At 46.3% G+C, this 17,471-nt stretch overlaps 1 protein-coding gene across 7 annotated transcripts in view; it reads left to right on the forward strand.

The window, feature by feature from the left end:
* SPECC1 (sperm antigen with calponin homology and coiled-coil domains 1) overlaps positions 1 to 17,471 on the forward strand; it is a 160,978-nt gene that overhangs the window by 50,689 nt on the left and 92,818 nt on the right. The window contains exon 1 of one of the 7 annotated variants that reach the window (XM_030537134.1): positions 6,726 to 6,960. The exons of the other annotated variants lie outside the window; for them this stretch is intronic. Coding sequence (XP_030392994.1) covers positions 6,921 to 6,960 — 40 coding nt within the window. The 5' untranslated portion in view covers positions 6,726 to 6,920. Of the gene's footprint in view, positions 1 to 6,725; positions 6,961 to 17,471 lie in introns of those variants that run through there. 7 annotated transcript variants of the gene reach the window in all.

Raw genomic sequence — 17,471 nt, forward strand, 5'->3', positions numbered from 1 at the left:
AGGTGCAGTGTAACAGCCCTGGGCTAATATTAATCCACAGACCAGGTGCAGCACAGGCATTGGTAGTTGTCTCTATTATGATTCCCAGTCAGTGTGCCTCAATATTGCCCAGGAGAGCCTGTCTCTGAAAGGTGAGAGGGGTGAGATCAGTTTCAAGGACATATTCAGCTCTTGGACTCTCTGCAGAGTCTGCAAACCCATTTGTGCCAGCTGAGATGATGGCTTTGTGATCGGGATACCTGTCCACCAGGTACCTGACTCAGGTTGTTGCATGTGTTCTCTCTCTCCTAATTTTAGTACTTGAGGAAAAGTTATATGTGTAAAAGGCTAATCAGCCCTCTGAGATCTAGCAACATGCCCTGTCATGGGGGAATTGTACAACTTTCTTCCTGGAAATTAATCCTTGGTCTACACCCCCTTTTCTTTACTATCCACGGTTTGAGCTGCATTCTCCTATAAATAGCATCATTGTTGTCTCCATTACTTCTCTTTGGGGTGGCTACATCTAAAACCCCACAACTCACCCCTTGCCATGGGCTTGGGTTGCCACTGCTTGTTTCACTTGTCTCTCGCTATCAAGATGTTAGAACCATTCTAACCTACATATTTCACATCATTGTCAAATTTAAGGATTGTTGGTCTCCAGCCCTGACCCTGCTAGAATGTTAGATTTCAGGAGTGTCTGCTTGGACACCATGATTACTTTTTGTACATATTGCCAGCTGCACACTCTGCTCTGCTTTACTACCCAGGACACACTTCCACCATTCTTTCATATGACAGAGCAAGAAGCAGATGTCTGAACTGTTCAGTGTCAAGATTTATTGACCCAAGAGGTTATGTTGACTGATGCAATCCCTCTGGTCAATATTATTTCCTGTTGAAGAAAAACAGAATTCATTGTGTAGTCTGCAGTAAAGTAATATCTCCTGGCCTCAGTGGTGCTGAAATACCACACCAATCAGAGACCATTCAAGCCTGTACCTTAGAGAGAACGTTAGGACAGGTGTCTAACCCACCAAAACTTCACAGCTTTTAAGATTATTTTTAAAAGTCTTGTTTCTGACTTGGATGTCCCAGATCTGTAGTGTGTTAACTTGGAAGCAAATATCATACATGAATGTCCCTGGGCAGAGTGAAGACATGGGCCAGTCTTACTTACAGTGCAAATGGGACTTGACTGTGTTTTAACCATGCCCGAGATTCATGCTAAGGCCTTGGATGTGTCCAGTTGTAGGGTATATGGGACCCAAGTACCCTCAGATACTGTCTGTGTCACTTGGACTATGTGGCGTGCTTCCTGTAATGGAGAGTCTGGTGTTGATCTTTGTCTTTAAAGTACATGCTTTAACAGACAGTCTATCCTCAATGTAGCAATGAAACCTGCAGCAAACAATGTCCGACTCACTTTATCCTGCCAGCTTAGTCTGAGGATAGTATAATGAACTGGTTGGTTTTGTGACTTGTCTGAATCTAAATCTGACTGGTATCTTGCTTAGAGCAGGATCTCTAAACAGTGGGAGGAACATCAGTTCTATTCTTCTTAAGCATGCACCTATGTATTTTTGTAGCTCTCTCTAATTTTCCATGCCCCTGGTTCCTATCTGTTTTTTAAATTGTGGATGTATCCTTCTCTCCAAACTCCAGTCCTGCACTGGATTCACAATGCTGAGTTGATGACCTCCTAGAATAACTACATTTCTCACTGCAGAATCAAAGTGTTAGTATTTGTTTATGTAGGGCCAAAAGTATTCTAGATATTTTACAGAGACATAAGGCCTTTGCCTAAAGGGCATACAACCAAAAGGCTAGATAATGCCACTTTAACTCACATTAAACAGTACCTTACATCACAGATGAAGTGGAGAAATTTACCATACACACATGCCACCAGTGCTCTGGGATTAGTACTGGCTGCCTATTGGTTTCCATATGGAGTGTTGGTGTTTGATCCATAAGGACCTAGATGGACTGGGATCTATCTACCCCTACCTGAGATTTGCCTCGCTTCTGGTACAATACTGCCACAGTTAAAATCAGTGAAGTAGCCCAGCTGGAGTCCATGGCTTAGGAGTTTTCTGACGACTTTGGAATTTACTGTCCCTTCCTTGGTCCAAAATAGTCCAGATTTGGTGACCTTCAAGACATGCTGCATGTCCACCCATTTGAGGGGGTACTTGAAGAAGACTGCTGAGCACAGGCATGTGGAACTGCAGGATGGGCAAGGGGCTTTGATGGAAACAGAAGAGGGATGGTCTTTATTTTCTGTTGTTATTGTCTGGCCGTTTTGTTGTTGTAGGGCGGGGATTGGCTGCTAATCTGCTGTTGCTGTTTTTGGTAATTATGGATTCCGATTTGCAATTGTTTGTCTTTTTTTTTTTCTTTCCCCTGGAGAGTGTTTAAATAGAAATAAACAAGTTAACGGGGCTATAAAAATCTTTTGGCAATTCAGAATGTTGTTGAATAAATGCTATTTTTTAAAAAGTATCTCCCATGGCGGCAGGCCTACTGTAAAGCTGTGTCTGCAGATCCTTCTTCATGCTTAGAAGAGTTTAGCTATTGCAGAAGTGTTCCAGAGGAGAGATTAAGTGACAGTATGTATCTTCGTACTGCTTTAAATTAAAATTAAATTACTATTTTTAAGCATGAACTCTAATATGAGAAGCAGTCTGTAAGCCTCTACTAGTTTATATTTGGTTGCCAGAACCTGCCTGTTGAGGTTATCCTTGCTGTCTACAAATATAACAAAATATGTATTTCTCTAGTGGCAGAAAAATAGAACCAGATTCCAAATGTAATTCTGAAGGATGTCAGATTATTGTGCATGGCCACAATTAATGTATTCTGGATTCCAGAGCTGGTGAGGAGCCTCCGCTAAGATGGTCTAGATTTCATTGCTAGTGAATTCAGAATAAAACCAGGACTATGAAAGAGGACTGGGTGGGGGCTAAGGTATCAATAACAGGATGTGGAGGTTTTCACCTCTAGGACAAATCCAATCCAGTTTGAGAGTGAGCAAAAGGTGTTCTCCTGTGCCAGTGGACTGGGCATGGTAGAAATCCTGAGAGGGGAAGAGATGGAAATGAAATTGGTGGGACCCAGTCAGGACCGAATTAGCCTTTTGTGGGCTCGGTTCCAAATATATTTGTGGACCCCCATGGATGGAAGCAATGGTGCATGGCATGGGGGAGGGCGGTCCCCAGAGTGAGGGGGCAGCCAGAGGCATGGCTTGGCGGGGTGGCCCTGCTCTGCCCAGCCCAGTGCATGGGTACTATTTACAAACTGGCAGTTGCCAGATGCACAATGGCCTGCCCAGCTCTGTGCTGCCAGCATGCTGCATCCCCTCAAGGGTGGGCCCATACCATGCCACGCAGCCCCCCTGCCCAACACAAACACACACCCCCAACTCCCTATGGCGAGAGGCCTCTTCAGACCTGCTATACCCAGTGCCCTCCCCCAAGACCCTGCCACACATGCACATAGACCTGCACAACACCACCCATGCCCTCAGCCCCACCACAACTTCCCAGAACCCCCACTCCCTTGTGCCCCAACACACATATCTTCCCCGCCCCATTCCTAGCATCCCCCCCGAGACCTCCTCCCTGACACCCTGCTTCCCAGCTGCACTCATGGGCCTTCCTGGGAGGTGACTGTGTCTGCTGGGCTGAGTCAGCAGCACAGCCAGGGTGGTCTCGGGGCTGGGAATACTCCATCCCCTCAGGAGTGGCGCAGTCAGCCAGGCCAGGGCCTGACTCAGCCTGGGCTCCCTCAGGACCCACTTGCCCAGAGGGGTCCTGCAAGCCCTCCCTCCAACATCCACCCCCACCTGTCTGAAAACTGGCCAGGCTTCTGCACCAATCCCAGGTGGCTCAGCTCTGGGGAGACAGACGTGGCCCCACAGGTGATGGGAAGCAGAGACTGCCCAGAGCCGGAGGTGCACTAGGGTCCGGCCAGGGGGCAGAGAGGAGCCCTTGGCTGGCTGGTGGGCAGACCGAGAGGAGCAAGTGGGGGGTGGGGACAGCCAATAGGCTGGCGGGGTCTCAGGGCACAGTGCAAGCGGAGCAGGCCCAGGGCCCCTTCTGAGCATGGGCCCGGCTCCATGGCACCACTGGCGCCATTGTAAACCCAGGACTGGACCCAGTCCAGTTCCCAGTATGTAGGTGGTCAGAACGTGTAAACCACCATTAAAATTGACATCCCAGTTTGTAATTTCAGTCGAGAGGCCAAGAAATGAGTGGGTCCTGGAGACTGAGCTTGCCGCTGGCCGGTAGAGGGGAATCTCTAGGTCAGTCATGCAGAGATTTTGTTTCCTCTGTTAAAAGGTATTATCAAGTCTTTGGCTGAACTTTATTAAACTGTAGTTTAACATGTTGTCTGATGGTGTCAGTTTAAACATGGACATGAGTCATAAACAAGGTCAGTTAAGGGGGGAAATTGACATCAAGTTTTTGTTATTTGGAGAAATATTAAATGAGATTCCCATAGATGTCACCTACATTTACCTCCTGCCAACCTCCACACCCGGTCAGCTGGGCATTAGCCTTAACTGACTTGATTTCATTGGTTGGATTTATCATTGTAAATAATCATAAATAGATCTTGGATCACTGCAGATCATCCCTTTTAGCAGAACATACGTTAATTATCTGTTATTCAAGGCATCTTCTCAACTGGAGTCTGATGAGGTTGAACAGGATCCAATTAAATGTAAACAGCTGTACCAAAATAACTTTCAGCATTTTAACTTCAACAGTCAAGAGGGGGGAGGGATAGCTCAGTGGTTTGAGCATTGGCCTGCTAAATCCAGGATTGTGAGCTCAATCCTTGAGGGGGCCACTTAAGGATCTGGGGCAAAAATCAGTACCTGGTCCTGCTAGTGAAGGCAGGGGGCTAGACTCAATGATCTTCCAGTTCTAGGAGCTAGGTATATCTCCAATTATTATTAAAAAAGAGCAAGGACAGTCTAAGCAAGGACTTGCACGTCACCCCAATAGGTTGAGATATTAAGGAGATCTTGGGCTCATCCTGTGCCAAATTGTCCAGGCTCCCATATCTAGACATAAAAGGTAGGGCATGGCATGGCATGGCAGCTTGCATTCTGAATTCCCCTGCCTTTTTTCAGGATCAGGTTCAGCCTGAGCTGCTCTTGAGGAATTTAAGCTATAACTTCCTTCATTTGTTTGTAATCCTCCCACTAAATTCAGGGCAGATTTTATTTAGAAAACCTTTGGCTGCAGGTGCTAAGCTCCCACTAACTCATGGGGCTCTCTGTGCTCCTCTGAGCTCAGAATTGTGTTCGGATCTCTTTGTCATAAGACTTTCTGGTGCGGTGTCTGCCATGTAGCTGTAACCATGTCAGTCCCAGGATATTAGAAAAACAAGGGGTGGGTGAGGTGATATCTTTTCTGGGCCCAGCTTCTGTTGGTGAGAGAGATGAGCTTTGGACCCACACCCAGCTCTTCTTCAGGTCTGGGAAAGGTACGTCCAGTGTCACACGAAAATGCAAAGTGGAACAGATTGTTTAGTGTTAAGTAGAAGCACATATTGTAAGGGACCATTCAAGGCAGAGAGGGCTGTTAACACCTCTGCACTCATGGGACCAAAAGAGGGGTTAGTAGGTTACAGATTTGGTAATAATCCATAAATCCAGTGTCTCTATTCAGTTCATGATTTTTAGTGTCTAGCAGAATGATGAATTTAAGCTCTTTACTCTGCTAGACACTTTACCTTGAATGGTTCCTTACTAGGATTGCCAGTTTTGGTTGGACATATTCCAGGAGGTTTCATCACAACATAACCTTTCATTCAAAACTCCAGGACAATCTGGAGGGCTGGCAACCCTATCCCTTACATAGTGGTTTTCAACCTGTGATCCACAGACCCCCTGGGGATCCACAGACTATGTTTAAGATTCCCAAATGGGTCAGCCCCTCCATTTGAAATTGTTTAGGGGTTCACAAATGAAAAAAAAAAGGTTGAAAGCCGCAGCCTTACAATATGTGTTAACTACTTATGCTAAACAATCTGTTCCACCTGGCATTTTGCTGGGGAGTTCCTTTCCCAGACCTGAAGAAGAGTTTCAAAGCTTGTCTCTCTCCTCAACAGAAGCTGGGTCAATCAAAGATATTCCCGCACCCACGTTGTCTCTGGTGCAGTAGAGTGTAGTTTTTTTAAGTGCTGCTTCTACTGGTCCCCTGGGGCAGGACCCCCCTGTTCTATCTTAATTTTAGTGGCCTGATGAGGGTAGCTTGTGTCTGGAGTAGGTTTCTCATTGAGAATGGGGCTTTATTCAGGCCATGGCTACACTGGCACTTTACAGCGCTGCAACTTTCGCGCTCAGGGGTGTGAAAAAACACCCCCCTGAGCGCTGCAAGATACAGCACTGTAAAGCCTCGGTGTAATCGGTGCTGGGAGCGCGGCTCCCAGCGCTGCAAGCTACACCCGTAAGGGATGTGGTTTACGTGCACCCCAGCGCTGGCGCTCCGACCACACTCACACTTCAAAGCGCTCTGAAATTTCAAGTGTAGCCATACCCTTAGTCCTTGCCCTTCTGTCAATTGCCTGCAGTTTGCTCTTGCGGCCTCTGTGTGGCTTACGCTGCCCGTCGAGTCACCTCTCTTTCTGTCTTTATTCAGCAGGCAGGCAGGCAGCTAATGAAGAGCACAGGCCGGCCCTTCGGTGCATAATATTGTAATGAGGTGGGAGGGCTTGGGGCTAGCCTAGCCGCAGCTGCCTTAGCGCCAGCAGCAGACACTGTTCCTGGTGTCAGGAACTAGGGAGGCGCTGACTGTTGCCTTTGGATTTGCCGGGCGCGCACACCGAAAGGCAGATGGGGGAGGTCTGCTTCTGATGCGGTGCATGAGCAGGGCGTGGGGACCCAGAGAATCGCGGAAAGGAATCACTGGAGTTTGCTGAAGATGGGTAACCAGCCGGGGAGACCGGAGGAGCTGGAGCAAGGTCTGTGTGTGCTCGGGAGCCGCTTGTATTAGCTCTGCGTTGTTGGTCTCTGTGTGTCTCTCTGCTTTTGCTCCTGGTACTTAACTGCCCAGTCCGATTGAGCAGGAGGGAGAGGCTGCTGTCATGTAATGCCGATGGCTCGCAATGTTCCCAGTGTGCTCGAGCTAGAACAGTTGTTTACCTTGCGACTAGGAAGTGCCATTCATCCTTGGTACATACCTGAAACCACAACGCCCTCCTTACATGAGGATTTCGAAAGAAACCCTTTGCTCCTCTGAGTAAAGAACCTGACAGATATCAGTCCACCTAAGAAGTTGTACCGTGTATCTCTTGCTGTACAACATATCAGGATCTGTAGGGTGAGTCTCTGCCATTCATGGGTTAGGTAGGTTTCCCAGGCCTTTAGAATTTAAAATAATGCCTTTATGAAGAGGCTCTCTCTTGCCATTGTCTCTCTGAAGCAGTGCTTTGCATGTTAAGCACTTGCACATTTTATGGAAGGTGGGGTCTCACGGCAGGTACATTACGTTCCCCACTGGAACTGCATGTGGTTATACTGTGTGTTAAAACAAGCTGGTAATCTGTCCTTATTGCCCTAATAGCAGCCCTCTGGTTCACCCTGCTTGCTCTGTGACACCTCATGAGGGGAGAACAGTAGGCCCTTTTCGTCCCTAGCTTAGGTCCTGTTTGAGCTTAGGACCCTCGAAAGTGCAGAGAGATCACTCAGCAGATAACTTACTAACATTTTGCTTCTTCTCACTGTTGTCATGGGGAGTTTATTCCCACAATTCTATTAAGACCCTTTTGGGAAGACTCTTGATAAACTGATGGTCTAAGTGCAAGGTAGGCATGTAGCTAGCCGTTTGAAATGTAAACCCCATGTAGTTGATCTGGGGTGGGGTGGGGTGTGGTGGTGGAATCAACACTTCCCATTGTCACCTCTTGGAACCTATGATCTTCCAAAATAGATCTGTCACTGGATGCTAGCACTGCAGTTGGGTAGAACTCACTAGCAGCATGTTAATAACCAGCCTAATGAAGAACACAATGCACCGATAGTCAGTCACCGGAAGAAATGCTGCCCCAGGGAAATGGAAAGTCTCCTGAAGCTAAGTCTGTTACCCTTCCCTCCTATCCTTGCAGTGAGAGTGAGTGCTGATGTTACAAAGTCAAAGGGGTGGGTGGGAGACAGAGGGCTCCCATAGCTCCAAATCAGAGTTCCAGGAAACGGATTCAAATTTTCAAATAAACTTATGGAATTTGAATACTGTTGAATCAGTAACAAGCATCTAAATTCCCTTGGTGGCTTTGAAACTCTCAGCCTTAGTTTCAAGCCATGTTGTAAGTTTTTTGTGTTGAGGGGACAGGGTTACAACCCCATTGTCCTCAAGGAGGTTAAAATCCATTCTTGCAGTGTAAATGGGACTGGGCCTTGTTTTAACCCTGTTCTCCAATTCTGCTTCAGCCTTATACATTTGCAGGGCAACAGCATGACTGAGGAATACAGTTAAATGGTTACCTTAATGGGGGGGCTAACACTGGACATGAGAATCTAAATTTCAAGCGTGAGAGGTAGATGGAAGCTTTGCTTCCGATATCCCTTGCTTGGTGATGAGACCCAGGGATACAGAAGCTTTGCTCTGTCACTTTGCCATAAATGCCAGTATGTGGTGGCTTTGTTTCTGTTTGAATGGAGATTTGGGGCAAATTTTGCTCTCATTTACGGAAGTCTAAATCTTCAGTTTCTCCAGATCTACACTGGTGTACCAGAGCAGAATTTGGCCTAGCCGAGTCCTGTCCTTGCTGTGTCTGAAACTCTGCAGGTTATACAACCCTATACAATAACATGGTTATTGAGATCAGTTTCCCTGGTTAGCATGGCCAAGGATTATTCTGCTGACAACCTTATGGACACTGCCTAAAGAGGGTTCGATGTGTGGCTTTCCTAAGTAAGGGCTTGTCTACATCAGAAAGTTGCAGCGCTGGTGAGGGAGTTACAGCGCTGCAACTTTGAAGGTGTACACATCTGCAGGGCATCACCAGCGCTGCAACTCCCTGTTTGCAGCGCTGGCCGTACTCCCGTTTTGTCTCGGGTGTAGAGGATCCAGCGCTGGTGATCCAGCGCTGGTAATCCAATGTAGACACTTACCAGCGCTTTTCTTGACCTCCGTGGAAGGAGGAAGCCTCTGGTAATCAAGCTGGTCTCCTTCCCCGGCTTGCTCTCTCGTTCCCGGAACCCCGAGCAAGCAGGTCTCCTTCCCTGCGGTTTGCTGGGTGGCTCCGGGAACGCGAGAGCAAACCGCGGCGAAGCTGGTCTCCTTTCCTGGTTTGCTCTCGCATTCCCGGAACCCCCCTTGAAGCCGCCCAACAGCGCTGCAGTGTGGCCACATCTAACACCACTTGCAGCGCTGGTTGCTGTAAGTGTGGCCACTCTGCAGCGCTGGCCCTATACAGCTGTACTAATACAGCTGTAACAACCAGCACTGCAAAATTTTAGATGTAGACATGGCCTCAGATAGCCAGTGATATCTAAGGATCAGATTTTAAAAGATATTTCTATTGGTTTAAATGGGAGTTAGATGCCTAAATTACTTTTAAAATCTGGCCTTAGATGCTTGCAGTATGCTTTGGATCAGAGCCAGGTTCTAAATAATATCCATGGCCACACTCATCCAGGAAGCACACATTTAAATATGTTTCTGCTAATCCAGTGCTGAGCCAGTGTTCCCAGAGCCCAGGTACACCAACACACGTTAAATGCCATGCTGGGGTTAACCAAATCCTACAATACACTTCCTGCTGTGTCCAAGTGGGAGTGAATGGTGTGAGACAGGGATGTGGAGCTTTGTCTAGCCCTGCTCCAGCGTGTCAGTAAGGATATAACTAGCCTCAGAACCTATCATAAAAAGCAATACCAAGCACAGCAGCATCTGACTGCGGGGCCTGGCAGGGACCATTGGAACAACTCTGGCCATCTCCCCTGACAGACAAGGGTTGCAACATAAAGGGTCCAGCAATTGTGATCATTCCAGGCTGTTGGCTGGGTGTCCATGCTGTCAGGAAGCAGGAGGGATCCTCTTTACCAGGTAAAAAGTTGGGAGCAGCCAAATTACACAGTGGATCTGAGAGAGGCTCTGATTAGCTGAGGAGGATATTTGAGAGGCTGGAAGTGGTAGAGGAGAAGAGATGCCAGGGAGGATGAGTTTTCATAAAGGGTATTTCTACACTGCACACTCCTTATGGCGGCATTTAGAGTACATACACTGCACACCCTTCAGACCGGTATAAATAGCAATGTAGAGACATGCCTGAACCCTTTGTGCATGTCCCCTACGTCACTCTCTGCACGCCCTAGCTACACTGTTGTTTTTACCAGTGTGCTGGCCTCCTGTCTCCCATATAGCGGAAGCCTTTCCCCACTGCCTGCCCCCAGCCAGAGCCTTTCACTGCCACATGTCTCTATGCACTTCATGGACGCAGCCCACTTTTCACTGCAGCATGTAGTTACATTTATCCTACTCCCTGCCGCTTGTGGTGTTGCAGTGTATGTACCTAAAGTGATCTGTTGTTTGGTGTCTAAGGCCCGGTCTACACTAGAAAATTAAGTTGGTATAACTAAGTAGTGTGCAAAGCATTCCCTGAGCCACATGGACAGCACAGCATTCACTCTGACTCCTCCCAAGCTTGTCTACGTTCTGCCAAGGTCATTAGAGTGTCAAACCCAGGGTCAAGGACATTCCTTTGCAGCATACTAGACCGCACACACTTTTCATCCTCCCAGATTCCACAATTCTTTTTAATCTTTTCAACCATAATTTGAAAAAAGTTTAGACTCTTTGGCTTTGTCTACACTGGACTTTCGTCAGTAAAACTTGTCATTCAGGGGTGTGGAAAAAAAACCCCACATTCCCCAACAACAAAAGTTTTACTGAAGAAAAGTGCCAGTGTGAACAGTGCTTTGTTGGAGGGAGGACAAAGCTAAGTCACTGCTCGTCGGGGGTGGTAGAGCTCTCTCCTGTCCACAGAGCGGCACAGCTGTGTCATTAAAAGGTGCACAGTGTAGACACCTTATTATTTTGTAAATTGTGACCGAGGCAAGTTGCATTACCTCTGTGCTTCAGTTTGTACCTCTTCGAAATGGAGGTGTGGAGGTGGTTAATTCTTACCTACTGTCTCTTAACAGTTTTTAACATTCATGTTTGCAAAATACCTTAAGGTCCTAGAATGAAGAGCCCTATAGAAATGCAGAGATATTGTTTGCTATTCAGCAGAATTAGTTCTCCAAGGGCCAGGTCAGGCCCCGGAGCCAGTGGAAAGCATTAAATGTGATGATAGTGTGTAAAATGAGGCCACATCACATAGAAAATAGTTGGCGATGTTCATAGGACTTGTTTGGAGGAGTACAAGACCATACTATTTTATGGTATGTAGTAAGGGGAGCCCCTCAGATATCCACTGATTGGATTATCAATAGCTAGTTATTTGCAGTGCTGTAGCTGCATTGGTCCCAGGGTATATGAAAGACAAGGTAGATGTGGTAATATTTTATTGGACCAACTTCTCTTGGTGAAAGAGACAAGCTTTGGACCTATACAGAGCTCTTCAGATCTGTGCTTGTCTCTCTAGTTGGTTAGGCAGCCTGGATTTCTAAGCAAGCACTCTGCAGTCCTTTGAAGATATCAGTGGACACAGTGTGAGGTTGTATTTTCTGTTTATCCTCTTCAAATTTGCAAACAACTTGATGATTAAAATAATTGGGAGTAGGTGGAAAAAATGGCTTGAAAACAGCAGGCTTCAGCAGAAATGTTAATATCTCTATTTAGAAAGAGGTGACCAGTGAGGTTATCCAGGAGTTAGAGGTTTTCTTTGTTGGGATCTTGCTCATTGTTTAATTGACTTGGATGAGAAGACCAAATGTAAGAGGATACTCTTGGGTAGCGTTGCTGTACCCTTTTAAACATCCGCTCTGTTGCTCCCCAGAGTTGGCTACATTTCATGGTGGAGGAAGGGATTCCTCTGTGTATGTGTAGTTCATAAAGCATTTGGGATCTTTCAAGATAAAAGGCACTATAGAAATATGATTTATTTATGATGATTAACTTCATTTTTAATGTATTTCTTGCTTTCTATCCTCATCAGAGTCCTCCTCCAAGTCCCTGTTTCCTCTGCTTCTCCCACATTCCCCTTGTTAACATGGGAAGCCTTTTACTTGAGCTCTGTGATGTGTCAGCATATCACCTCTGCCAAATAAGAGCCCAAGAGAACCGATGAATTTGAAAGGGGAGTGGGCAGCAGCTCTCACTAGTAGTTTGAATGCAAATACCAGCTGTAAGCTGCATCCTCTAGGGGCTCAAATGGTGAGTCTTAGACCTTCTGTTCCCTCGTGGAGCCAGCAAACCACAACTTGTGGTGGACAGATTCATTCTTTAGTCACCTCTTCCTCACATGAGCTGCTTGTGCCTGTTTACAATCTGAAGAGTAGTAACAAACTGCTGATTAAACCAGCCTTGTACAATTTGATTTGCCTCAGGAGAGTAATTTTTATTTTTATTTTAATTTGGCCTATCTTTTGAGGCCAGCTGGTGCCAACTATGATGGTATATTTTTGTGATGTGACCACAGTTGCACTAGAACTGGACTCATCACTAAATCATTCCACAAAGGCTGACAGATGTCAAATGGCAACAGTCACTTTTAGTCTGTAGGCCAGCTGATAGTCTCACTAGGCTGTATTCATTCCAGGAATCTATGTCCTAGGTTGGGATGGCCTTTTAGCCACTCCAGTGACTAATTAGCTGCCTCCCAAGTGATGTGTTTGAGGCCAGGGTTCAGATGATAACCCGCAGGTCACCAAGAACCAGATTTTTAAAAGTATGTAGGTGCCTGCCCATGGAAATCAATGGGATGTAGGTGCTTAAATGCCTTTAAAAATCCAACCCCCAGTCCTCTGATAAGAGGCCAGTTAACAGCTCCTTTAGGGGAAGGGAGCTATATAGGGGCTGGCCACACCAGTGGGCTGGAAGTCCTGACTGGTGATAGCTGCTGTGTGGGCAGAGGCAGAAGCCTGTTGAAGGGGCAGGCAGCAGGCCATGGTTTACACTTTCTGACTGGTTTGGGGCTGGTTTGGTTTTGAAAAATAAACTCATCCCTGGAGAAAGGGACTGAAATTTTGTGCTCTTGAGAGCTTTATTTGACTTGGCTCATCAGCTTGTGCTATGGCTGAAGGGCTCTGTAGCTTGTGTCTGAACCATCCAGTGCCCCAGTGCTGGTGTGACCTTAGTATCCATTGAAAACTGATAGAATGGATCTAGCATAAGAGGAAATGTAAAAGGCAGTCTGCCTCTCAGGGGGGTTGACTAGATTAATTAAATGGCTGCAGCTGTCCTGACAGTGATAGAGAGGAAGGAAAGCGGTGCTGGATGGCGAAGTGATGAGCTTTCCTCCATTGCTGCTGACTTAGTTGGGTGGGAGGGGAAGTGCATGGGTCTTGTAGGAAAGAGAAGAATAACTGCATTTTGTTCAAGTTCCATTTGGCTCCTCAAGGCTTTATGGTTAGGAAATTACTTGTGAAAACCGTAGCATGGCTAGGAACTCCATCTTGGGGCTGGTCTACATTGCTGCTTAAGTTGATGTAACATACATTGCTCAGGGGTGTGAAAACAACACCCCCCTGAGCAACGTACGTTATATCAACTTAAAGTGTTGTCCATGCCACGCTATGTCCTGCCAACATAGCTTCTGCCTCTCATGGAGGTGGAGTAAAAGTGCTCTCCCATCCAGCATAGCGCATCTTCACCAGATGTGCTGCATCGGTGAGCTGTGCTGATGTAGTGGAGTAGTGTAGACTTGCCCTTGGTCCATCCCCTCTGAAAGATTCTCCTGTGGGACTGCCATCAAATAGCAGCACAGATGTGTTCTTGTAGCTTCACCAAAGCGAGTCTCACTGATAGAGCTGCTGCCTCAATTGCATTAAAACGGATGTATCTTGATCTGTTCAATTTAGCTTCATTGATTCGTCCTCATGTACATTAAATCAAGTCTTTATAAGATCTCCCTTTGAAATATGGCTTTCAGAGTTGCTGGGGCAAATTGAGGCCAAGTGTAAGAAGGTACCTCTCTGTTGACTCTGTTGGTGTTGTACCTGCTTACATCAGATCTGAATTTTCTCTTGTATGTTACTCACAAGCTGGCAGCAGCAGGTAAGCATATCTTTTGATCATTCAACTTTCTTTCCTAGCAGGTTTACTCATGCCTCCAGGATGATAAAAGATGGGATAACATGGTCCTTGGTCACAATGCTGACTAATCCAGACTTTCCACACACATTAATAGACCAGCTTTTCTTTCTTCCCTGAATATGAACTCCATGCATATGCTAGATAGCTCTCAAAATGTGCCATCTGTTATTTTCAGTGGAGTGGCAGGGCATATATTGCTCCTCTATGACCACGTGGTCTGAATGTCCTTCCCAAGGTAGCTATGTTGGCTGAATGCTCCATCCCCATACAAGGGACTCTCTAGGACTTTCAATATGACTATTCCTGTGAGCTCACAAGGTTTCAATGGAGCTACAGTTTTCTGTCCTTGTAATCAGCATTAATTACATTACATCGAGCTGATCAGCAGGAGGTCTTGCCAATGATAATATGCAGAAATGAAAGTAGTAAGTCTTGGGGACAGACATGTTCTGATTGGGGAAAAAATATGTCCTTTGGAAAACAAAGATTAGTTCAGGTTGCAGAGTCCTGTGCTGAGTGTGACTTGTTCAGGTATGTGCTATCTGTGACAAGGGTATACACTCGTCTTCTAGCAGTTACTAGCTGAATGCTTGAGTGGCTTTGGTCTCTGCGTTTTGAACTGAATTTGCCAGGATGCTAGTGAAAATTGCTGGAGAACAGGCTGAGTAAATATATCCTTGTCTTCTGATCTTGCTAACCTCCCAAGTGTTTGACCTAAGTGTTAAAGATCATGGGTGAAATCCCACTGAAGTCCATTGTAGTTACTCACTATATGGTAACTGTAGTTCTCTGAGAGTTGCCTGTGCATGTTCACCCTCCCACTTCTGCCTCAACTTTCTTATAGGACTCTTGAGTTTAGCAGAATAAACTGAGGTGGTGAGACTATGTGGTCCTTTTACAACCTTGGCTCTAAATGTTTGGTGCCAAGAGGTGTTTCTGTGGCCCCACGGGGCTCTGCTTTCCAGAAGCATTCTAATACTCAGCGCCAGTAGGAGAGCATTTCACAAGTATGACTAAACAGAGAAGAACCATGGTTACCCTGGTGAGTAACTGGGCATCTCCCATACCCTTCCAACCATCAGTGTTAGAATACAATGGCTCCCAACCTAGGTGAGTGAGTACAGCTCTCCTGCACTGCAGTACAGAATGCTTCCCCTGAGCTGGGCCAGCAAGCTTCCTTAATAGTAACAGCTGAGCAAAGAAATTTGCCGGAATAATCCCATGCTGGATTTTCCAGCCCCTAAAGGGTTTGGGCACTTTGGCGGTGTAACATTTACATTGACGATGTAATTCTTTATAATGCCATGTAATTAAGCCCGATGTAATCACGTCTTTAGGAGTTGTTCCTCCAAGGGTGTGGATAATGATCTGTTGGCAAAGGGCTAGATCTCTACAGGACAAGGAAAGAAAGGACCTTTTAAAAATAAGTCCCAATAATTGTTTTCACAGACAAGAAAGCAAATGCAAGTGTCTCCTGCTGTAAAGTGGGTGCTTGGGGCCCGTGCTCATGTGGGACAGCACCAGCTCAGTGGGATGGTTTACTAATCCAAATTCATTGAGGCACAAAACAGCCTGCAATTGTGATAGGGATTGGGAAGACCCCGTGCACAACCAGTTCCCGTAGTGAATGAGGTTCAGCCCTCTAGGGCAACTGGGTTGGGTATCAGCTCAGCAGCACCACTCTGCAGGGAGCGTTATGCCCCGTACATTTGTCTGTCCATAGCAAGAATAAAATAGCTTCTAAATGCAGCATGTGAAGCCAAAGTGCCTCCTTTCCTGATTCAGGGTGAATCATGTGAGACTTTCTGCCTAGTAAAGAGAGGTTTTCAAAAAAGAATTCTGATCTAAAACTTAGTCCAGGGATCATTTGCTGCTAGTGATAATGCTGTTAGATCATCACTCTGAACAGCTACCGGGCAATGTCCCCTCCTCCTTTCCCTTTGCCTCAGGTGAAATAAATGCTGCTGAAGTTTGGGTGTATAGATTTTAACATGTTTAAACAAAGGTAGCTGAAATTTTAGAGTTGAAGTTATAGCTCAGCCTGGCATAGTGTGGGGCACGCTCTGCACAAAGAGCCCATTCACAGCCCCACCAGCACAGCAGACATCGGACCTGAAGTACCTCCTGCTTTGTATGTTGGCCCCCCACAAACAGCTGTGGCCATGCACCTCACTGCTGACCTGACTCTCCCTCTGTTGTTCCTTTCCTGGACGAGGGGCACAGGTCTGCCAATGCACATCCAGCCCATAGGCGTCTCCTGAGTGCAAGCTGACAGTTGTGAGACTTAAGATGGGAAGGGAAACCTCACTGGGAATGTGTTTGAGACTCAATGTGCTTATCTCCTACAGGCTTAGAAATGCTGCTTTCATGTCACATCGTTGAAATTGAGGAAGAGACGGCATAATAGAAGCAGATATACTCTTCCCCTCTGCAGCTCTTTCCTCCTCTACATAGAGCTTCTTTGAGGCTCTTTGCCTGGGGAAAATCTTTGGCTAGTCTTTTAATTATTAACTGCTTATTTTTTTAAACCAAGTTCTTCCTCCTTTGAAGTGGGCAGCCCTTTATAGGTTTCATTCTTATTGCATTGTGGAGCATTCTTTCTATTTTCCTTCTGCCCTCTTCCCTGCTGTACCCTCACCTGTTCAGCAGTGCTCCTCACCCATGCAAGGGATTGAACTTGTGTTTAATTTTTGTGCTCTCAATTCAGTTCCCAGTGGACTGGTGTGCAGGCCACAAAACCCACCTTCACAGTGGGCACTAATTGGCCCCATTATTGGCATCTTCAGCAGAGAGGTAAAGGTATGGATGGGCATGGAGTCTGAACTCCCTTTTCCACCTCTAGAGATGGTCCCTTTAGCCAATATAGAGGCATATTAGAGGTGTACTATGGATGAAGTATATGCTACTGCTGTCCATGTTCTGGTCATCAAAGGATTTCAGTGTGCAGGGCTGTCAACCCAGCATGTTTCATCAGCACTAAATTAACACAGTTCATCTAGAACGGAAAAAGGAGCAGTCGCTTTCTATACTTCACAGCGTTTGGGTTCTTAATGGCCATATAGGCTTTTTCAGGGAAATGCGCCATCTGTGGAGATTTCAGAGTCTCTGCATATTGTTCCTGTCAATAGATGCATAAATCCCCACATTCCAATCCTATAAACTAGCCTCTTCCAACGAGCCATGCTGAGAATGGGCCATCTTTCCTCTTTTTCAGGCATTGGTTTCACAGACTTCCAGTTGATGTTTGGATCCCTGTCTCCTGGTTGCTAACTT

Source organism: Gopherus evgoodei, chromosome 17, assembly GCF_007399415.2.
Source record: "Gopherus evgoodei ecotype Sinaloan lineage chromosome 17, rGopEvg1_v1.p, whole genome shotgun sequence".
NCBI classification, from domain to species: Eukaryota; Metazoa; Chordata; order Testudines; family Testudinidae; genus Gopherus; species Gopherus evgoodei.